The sequence below is a fragment of the Tupaia chinensis genome, unplaced genomic scaffold (genome assembly GCF_000334495.1).
Source record: "Tupaia chinensis unplaced genomic scaffold, TupChi_1.0 Scaffold000201_1, whole genome shotgun sequence".
Lineage (NCBI taxonomy): Eukaryota > Metazoa > Chordata > Mammalia > Scandentia > Tupaiidae > Tupaia > Tupaia belangeri.
Genome location: NW_006159676.1, coordinates 712,163 through 720,689, shown reverse-complemented (window position 1 = coordinate 720,689; position 8,527 = coordinate 712,163). Strand labels below are relative to the sequence as shown.

The following is an 8,527-nucleotide window of genomic DNA, read 5'->3' as shown; positions in this document are numbered from 1 at the left end:
TCCGGGACGCGAACCGTGGTAAACTACGAGGGAGTCCAGCGACATAGCCATTACGCTAACTGCTGGTTCCCACCCCAAACATTTTTGATAATGAATGCTCAACTTCTATCTCTTCTTCTCACTATAGCAGAAAGCAAATTGGTGCTTGCAGGAGTCAGAATCCATTATCTTTTTTTGTGTTTTTGTTGTCATTTTGAGGGTTTTGTTTTGTATTTGTTTTTGCTATAGAGCACATGCAGTTGCCACAGGGAGACGGAGAGAGTAAGAAGGAAAGTGAATCACCCTCTAGGGGAGATGGCTACGCCTCAGTCCCTTTCCCTCTCGAGACTTTGGGCACACACACATGGCCCAATGTGTTTTTCAAGCTGCTGGGTCCAGGCCTTGAACCACAGAATTGTCCACGTGGGATCCAGCTGCCTTAGTCACCACACCACCTGGCTAGCCCCATTCTCTTTTTTGTATATTTTTGGAGAGGTTTTTTTGCTATAGGGCACGTGCGCTTGCCAGGAAGACAGAGATAGACAGAGAGACAGAAAGCGAGAAATCACCGCCCCAGGGGGATGGCCACACCGCAATCCCTTCTCCTCCATTCTCCTCTCGGGATCTTGGGCGCACACGCGCCTGGCGTGAGTTTAAGCCACCGGGTCCGGGATGGAAGTTCAGCGACATAGCCATTACACTAACTGCCGGTCCCCCCATTCTCATTTTTAATGCGTCAAATTACCTAATACAGGGCTTTCATGGTTAATCACTTGCTAACAAGGGCTGACAGAATCCTTTTATACTGAAGACATTGTTGAGGAAACCAGGTTTATTCCTAATCTAGCAAATCTAGTTTGCCCCTTACTTGTTTGTTTTTAGAGGGTCATTTTGCTTTTTGTCTGTTTTTTGGGAGTTTTTTTTGGTTTTTGTTTGTTTGTTTGTTTTTTGTTTTTTAAATAAGCCAGAGAGTCTGTGAACCTGCAAGAGAGAGACAGAGAGAGGAAAAGCGCCGTCCGGTAGGGTGTGGTCATGCTCCAGTCCCATCTGCATTTTTCCACCCCATTGAGACCTTAGACAGGCATGCACACCTGCCCAGAATGTTTTTCAAGCTACCGGGGCACAATTTGAACCATGCGGGCAACCCCATGGGATCTGGCTCTCTTTATCAGTAAGCCACAGGACCAGCCTCCCACCCCCAACTTTTTTTTTTTTCTTGTGCTCCTGTGTCTAAATGGTTAAGTACTATACATAGGGAGCCACATCCCTCACGGCCAACCATGGTTCAAATTCTTCCCCTGGAGGCTTGAAAAACATACTAGGTGTCTTTGCATGTAGTCCCAAATCCTATGGGGTGAAGTGGGAGGAAAAGCATTGTGGCGTGACCAGGCCACATTGGGAGATTATCTGTGTCTCTTTCTGGTGAGTATATATATCTCTGACAATAAAAAATAAATGAATAGCATTTTTTTCTAAAGAATGATTTCATTTAACTTTCATTTATTTATTTTATTTTATTTTAATTTGACCAGAGAGAGAGAGGGAAAGTAAGAAAGCAAGCCGCCAGGTCCGAGACTTGAACCACGGTTGACCCTGTGGGAGTCCAGTGCCCTTAACCACTATGCCACCTGCTGGTCCCAATGAATAGCATTTAAAAAAAATAAAGTTCCTTCCTGTTATGGGGGACAGATTCAAAAGGGTCTTCACACAGCGATCCACCCCCAGCGTGTGCACACATGGGCCTGGCGTGCTCAGGAAGGTCTCATGATGCAAGCCTGGAACTTTGCCATGGGGGTCAGCCTGTAAAGCTACTGTCCAGCCCCATAGTTTACCTTCTCAGTGTAGCTTTTCAATTTCAGTTGTAGCTGAAAGTTGTCTTCTTCCCCTCTTTGGTTTTCGGGGTATATGTGTGTATTTTAAGGTTTTTTCCATAGGGCACGTGTGCTTGTCAGGGAGAGAGACAGTAAGAGGGAAAGTGAGAAATCAACCCCCAGGGAGATGCCCATACCACAATCCCTTCTCCTCCTGAGATCTTCGGCATGCATGCACTTGTTCCTGGTGTGATTTTCAAGCCATTGGGTCTAGGACCAGTAGTCTCGAACAGCAGTCAGCCATGTGGGAGTCCAGCACCTTTGCCATCACCGCACCTGCTGGCCCCCTTTCTCCCTTCTTTGACAGATGATGTGTGAGGTGGCCTGAGTGCAAGGGTCATGTGTCTCACACCCTGATACAGCTCTCTGGTCTTAAAACACAGAAGATGGGAACTAGAGTCTTAATTTTTTTTTTTCTCTTTTAGAGATTTTTGCTATAGAATGTGTGTGCTCGCTGGAGAAAGAGACAAAAAGCGAGAAGTCACCCCCATGGGGGCATAGTCACGCTACAATTCCTTCTGCTCCATTCTCCTCTTGGGATCTTGGGCACATATGCACACACCTGGCATGAGGTTTTTTTTTTTTAAGCTGCCAGGTCTGGGATTTGAACCACAGTTGACTTGTGGGAGTCCAGCAACGTAACCATTACGCCATCTGCTGGTCCCCAACTGGCATCCAATTTGACTGTTGAGGATTTTGAACTGAAGTTTCTTGGAGTTTAGTTGAATGGAAGTTATTTTAAGATCAGTGCAAAAACTTCCGAGCCAGCAAGTCCAATAAAATATCCTTTTTTCTTTTAATAAAGTAAATTGGCAACCCAAAAAAGTCCTTGGTAAGCATGAACGGAACAGCCTTCTGGTGCCGCAGCTGCTGTGTAAGGAATCCAGCTTGATTGCTGCTTTGGTGGTGGTGGTTTTTTTTTTTTTTTTTTTTTTTTCTTTTGATTTCCTCCACAAACTTGACCGTCTCCTTGCAGAATTCCGTGGATGCAGCAAAGCCGCTGCTGCGGAAGGCCATCCAGATCTCGCAGCAGACCCCGTACTGGCACTGCCGCCTGCTCTTCCAACTCGCAGTGAGTCCTGCAGGCTGTGACTTTGGGGCACGCGTGCCCAAGTGCAAATAGCCCCAGAGTCTAGCCACTCCCTCACCCCTACCCTTCTGCCCACCCCCCCCCGGCTTAGATGGCTGCACTGAGTGGGTGGGGACAAGGGGATGTTTCTAGAATCTGCTAACGAGCTCCATCCAACCTCCACCTCGGGCCTTGCTCTAGCAGCACCCAGGGGTGAGTGAGGGCTGACACAGAGCCTGGGGCCTCAGACTCGCTATCTTCGCGTCTCCCTCCCGCCTGGCTGCTCCCTCTGACCTGTGCTCCTTGAAATCCAAGGAGTGTTTCCTGCTTCTTGAGACCTGCTGGCTTTAAGAGCTGCACTAAGACCCCAAGGGGCGACCTGTCGGGCCTCAAACGCCCAAGTCAATTCTTATTTCCCAGAGCCCCACTGAGGAGTGCTGGACACAGCCTCACCCTGGGCTTATCATGGCTCTCCCTCAGCCTCCCTTCAGCTCCCCAAAAGTAGGCAGGACTTCTGGTCCCTGCACTCCAGGACACTCAGGTTGGGAGGGCACTGTACTGGGCCTTCCTGGCCACAGCGGGGGGCAGCAGCTGGTGGGTGGTGGGCAGGCTCTGCCTTCTGAGGCATCTCTTCCATCCTAGGCTCTGCCCCCAACCCTTCTCTGTAAGCATCTTCGGACATCCCTTCCTTGGCCGGCCTCAGCCTCTCTGTCCCCAGCCTCTTGCCCACCCTTCCCAATACAGCCTTTTCACCCGCCGAGGCACACAGCATGTAGACTCTGGGCCAGAAGTGCCCCCCACTCCCCAGCAAAGTCCTTCATCTGGCATCTGGGAAGGTCTGACTGAGTGCGTCGCCCACAGGGAAGTGCTTACCCCGTGACGGAGCTCCAAGGCTATTCTTTCCAGGCCTGCTTACGCCCCTCCTGCACACCATGTCCTTTAATCCACCCAAATACGCCCATGCCCGTGGGCAGCGAGGGAGCAGGCCACTGCCCCAGGTCCCAGAGCTGGTGGGCTCCCCACGTGAGTGCATGTGGGAGCCTTAGCTCTCAACCAGCACCCCACACGTTCTTCCAGGAATGAACCAGGCAGTTTTCCATTCAGCCTAGTAAGTCTTTTGGGTTGAAACTCCCCTAGATGGAACCAGCAGTTAGCATAATGGCTACGACGCTGGACGCCCATGTAGTCTACTGCAGTTCAAGTCCCGGACCTGGTGGCTTAAACTCACACCGGGCGCACGTGCATGCGTGCCCAAGATCCCGAGAGGAGAATGGAGGAGAAGGGATTGTGGCGTGGCCATCCCCTCTGGGGGGTGATTTCTCGCTTTCTGTCTCTCTGTCCTACTGGCAAGTGCATGCGCCCTATAGCAAAAAACCTCTCAAAAAAAACAAAACTCCCCTAGATAAGCACCTATGAGGGAGTCTCTTCCTGTGGTTCCCAGGGCACAAGGGGGACAACCTCCTGGTGGCTTGCCCTCATAGGTGACCCAAGAAACATGCTGGATGTCCCACACAGCCTGGGGTCTGTGCCCATGAGCATCAGCTGCTGGTTTTATGCCCTGTTCAGTCTGGATCTGTTCTGTAGGCGGAGTGGAGCTCTGTACCCACGGCAATTAACACTGATGAGATAATTTGGTTAATTTAGCTCAGAACTGACACGGAGGCGATTTTGTTGACGTGCAGGGAGATTTGGTTGAACCCGCTTCCAAAGCAGGAAGGCCGGGAGCTGTAAAACAGACGGGCACGGCAGCCAGCCTCATTGCTCACTCTCCTTTTCAGCAACTGCACACGCTTGAGAAGGACTTGGTGTCGGCCTGCGACCTCCTGGGCGTGGGAGCCGAGTACGCCCGTGTCGTGGGATCTGAGTATACACGGTAGGCACCTGCTCCCTCCTCCCCTCTGCTTGCTTATGTAGAGAGAGCTTGGCCATTACGTTTCTTTATTTTCTGAGACAGAGAGAGAAAGACAAAGATGGGCACCCGTCAACAGTCTTCATGCTGAGGGAGCCAGCAGTTAGCATAATGGCTATGTCGCTGGACTCCCACATAGTTGACCGCAGTTCGAGTCCCAGACCTGGTGGCTTAAACTCATACCGGGCGTGTGTGCGTGTGTGCCCAAGATCCCGAGAGGAGAATGGAGGAGAAGGGATTGTGGTGTGACCGTCCCCTCTGGGGGGTGATTTCTCACTTTCTGTCTCTGTCTGGTGAGCGCACACGCCCTATAGCGAAAACCTCTCCAAAAAAAAAACAAACAGTCTTCATGCTGCAATCCCACCTGCAGCCTCAGCCAGCTGGGGTCATGGGCTCATGGGCTCATGTACACATGTGCACATTCCTGCCACACACAGGGAGATCTGGGTGTGAGCCCAGCCCTTCTCCCTTCCCCTTGTGAATCTAGTCGCCTTACTGCTGCATCACAACCTGACCTCAGGCCGCAACCCCCTTTTTTTTCTTAAGGTGTTTGCCGTAGAATGTATGTGCTCACCAGAGAGAGAGGGAAAGTGAAAGATTGCCCAGTAGGAAGGCTGGCCAAACCACCGTCCCCTCTCCTCCACGCTCCTCTCAGGACTTTGGGCACGTGTGCACACATGCCGGTGTGATTTTCAAACCACTGGGTCTGGGGCTCGAACTGCAGTTGGCCATGGAGGAATCCAGAGCCTTAATCACCACACCACCTGTTGGTCCCGGCCATCTTAATCTAAGACAGCAAAGATGGCATTTCAGTGTAAAAGGGTGATCACCCTTGTGCGTGGTAAGAGATGACCTGATCAAACCTCCAGTGAGCTGCCTTTCGCCCCGTTCGTTCATATAACAGGAAGTGGTAGAGTCGACTTCGTGAGGCTGAGGGGCAGCCAGCTTTCTCCCCACAGTCAGCACTTCATGTTTGCGGGGTCCTCGAATTCAACAGTGCCCCCACGATGTGCTCAGCTCTTGTCCTTCATTGCACAGTTGTGCCCTAGGCTATGTGGGTGTGCGCAGCCCGCTCCACACCAGCCGTGAGGACCTCATTGTCCACACACTCAGGGACCCTGAAGAGTTTATTGGTGCAGGGCCCAGCAGTTAGCGTCATGGCTATGTCGCTGGACTCCCACGTAGTCAACTGCTGTGGGAATCCCGGACTCAGTGGCTTAAACTCACGCCAGGCTCGTGTGTGTGCGTGCCCAAGATCCCGAGAGGAGAATAGAGGAACAGGGATCGCGGCATGGCCATCATCCCCCCTGGGGGGTGATTTCTTGCTTTCTGTCTCTCTCTCTCTCTCTCTTTCTGGCGAGCGCACACGCAAAAAACTCTCAAAAAAAAAAGAGAGAGAGAGCTTATTGGTTCAGAACAGGAGGCACAGTGAGCTGGCATTTGTGGTGCATGCCGGTTGGTGGTGGTACTCAGTTGACTCAGGCCACATGTGAGGCCCAGGTTCGATTCCTGGCCCACCCTTAAAACAAAAAAGGAAGAACCAGAAATAGCCACGTGCGGTGCTGCACACCTGTGGTCCCAGATGCTCTGGAGGCTGAGACAGGAGGATAGCAACACAGTAAGACCAGATTTCAAAAAAAAAGGCAGGGAGGGGGGGTACCTTTATTCGCATCGGGTCTAGAGACTGCTAACTTGGGGTCAGGAGTCTGAGGCTGCCAGCATTCCTTGGGCTCCCTCCACAAGGGCTTCCATGTGTGTATCTTCCCTCCCACAGAGAAGAGTCCTCTGTAGTAGGTGGGGCTCTGGCAGCAGCTCTCTTCTGGGTATGTGTTGGGAATCTGGAAACTTCCCACACAGGGCCTCCCTGTCCGTAGCGTGGGTGTATCTGGGAGAGCTTGTTCCATGGAGTCGTTAGGACAGAACGGTCCCTGCCTCTGTTCTCAGATCACCCTCTGGGCTCTGGAGTTGCATATCCCCCCTCCCTACAGCTCCTACAGGCAGTTCCTCTCCCTAGAACACTGCCCTCACTCTGCCCCAACAGCCCTGTATTGCAAGCCCTCCCTGTTCCCTGCACGTTGCAGCTGTCACTGGGTCTTTCGGGACACTTAGGTCCTGCAGCACACTGACGCTTCATTAGCGAGCCTCAAGGCTGCCCTTCCAGAAACAAGGCTCACCATGTGTGTTCACTCCTGAGCGTTCTCCAGTTGGGCACCATGGCCGGGCAGCCCAGGTGGTGTCACTTGGCCTGTGCCCAAGCAGCCTGGGGGCTCCACTCGGGGACAGTGCCTGAGCCTCCTAGCTCGGAGTCTCTGAATAGTGGCAGAGGGCCCCTGAGCCCATGTGTTTTAGACAACATGAAAGCCGTGGCTGGAAGTCTTCTACCTTTTCTTTTTTCTTTCCTTTAAAAAAAAAAAAAAAAGATTTAACTTTATTTATTTATTTATTTACTTACTTACTTAAATTTCACCAGAGAGGGAGAGAGAGAGAGAGAAAGAGAGAGAGAGAGAAAGTGAGAAACCGTGGACAACAAAGGTAGAAAACAAAGCCGCTATGTCTGGGACTCGAACTGCAGTCAGCCACGTGGGAGTCCAGCGCCCTTTACCACCTGCTGGCCCCTCTACTTTAGTTTTCAGCAACCACACCATAGGCAGGAGAGTAGGTAGACCCTAGAGTGTTCACACACTGGGGCAACAGCAGGGAACAGTGCAGTGGCTGCAGCAGAGGCGGGGAGCTGAGCCGAGCTGCCCAGCACATGTCCCTGCTCTGTTCCTCCCCTGCCGCTGACCTTGGTCTACTTGCCCTGACCTCTCACCTGTAAACTGGGGGGAGCGGAGCCTACTCTGGAGGGTGTTCGCCACAGTACACAGGGACTCTGGGAAGACTGGCAGCAGAGCAGAGTCCGGTGGGCACGGCATGATGACAGTGTCCTGAAAAGCAGCAACCCCCGGCCAGCAGGTAGCATGGTGGCTAAGGTGCTAGATCTCAGGTCACCAGTTCCACAGTTTGAGTCTCGGACCTGGTGACTTGAAAAAAATATGCTGGGAGACCAGCAGATGGCATAATGGTTACGTCGCTGGACTCCCATGTAATCAAATGCAGTTCGAGTCCCGGACCTGGTGGCTTAAAACTCACACCAGGCGCATGTGCTTGCATGTCCAAAATCCGGAGAGGAGAATCGAGATGAGATTGTGGCATGGCCATCCCCCCTAGAGGGTGATTTCTCACCTTCTGTCTCTCTGACTCTCCAGCGAGCACACACACCCTGTAGCAAAATTCTCTCTCCAAAAAACAAAGGCACACCAGATATGGAGCATGCATGCCCAAAATCCCAAGAGGAAGTTGGAAGGCAAGGGATTATGGCATGGCCATCTCCCCTGGAGAGTGTCTCACCTTCTCTGTCTCTGTGTCTCTCTGGCAAAAATGAAGAAGAAAGTAGCAACTGAAAACCCAGACACCAGCACACTGAGCACCTCTGGGGCCGAGGTGGAGAAGGCCACCCTGCTTCCCCCCTCTTCATTTTTGTTACTTTCTAAACATTCCTTAAAGTGTTTATTTCATTCTTTTTCTTGCCAAGGACAACTGTACATGCTTGTTTAGAAAGAGCAGGTTTAGGCCAGCAGGTGACATAGTAGTTAAGGCGCTGGACTAGTACATGGCCAACTGCAGTTCAAGTCCCTGACCTGGCAGCTTGAAAATCAC

At 51.8% G+C, this 8,527-nt stretch overlaps 1 protein-coding gene across 3 annotated transcripts in view; it reads left to right on the top strand.

Annotated features, from left to right (window-relative positions):
* Window positions 1-8,527, top strand: part of MAU2 (MAU2 sister chromatid cohesion factor) — a gene marked incomplete at its 5' end in the record, with an annotated part of 55,291 nt that overhangs the window by 19,338 nt on the left and 27,426 nt on the right. For all 3 annotated transcript variants that reach the window (XM_006147153.2, XM_014587308.2, XM_014587307.2), the window contains 2 exon segments: window positions 2,827-2,922; window positions 4,698-4,792. In XM_006147153.2, coding sequence (XP_006147215.2) covers window positions 2,827-2,922; window positions 4,698-4,792 — 191 coding nt within the window.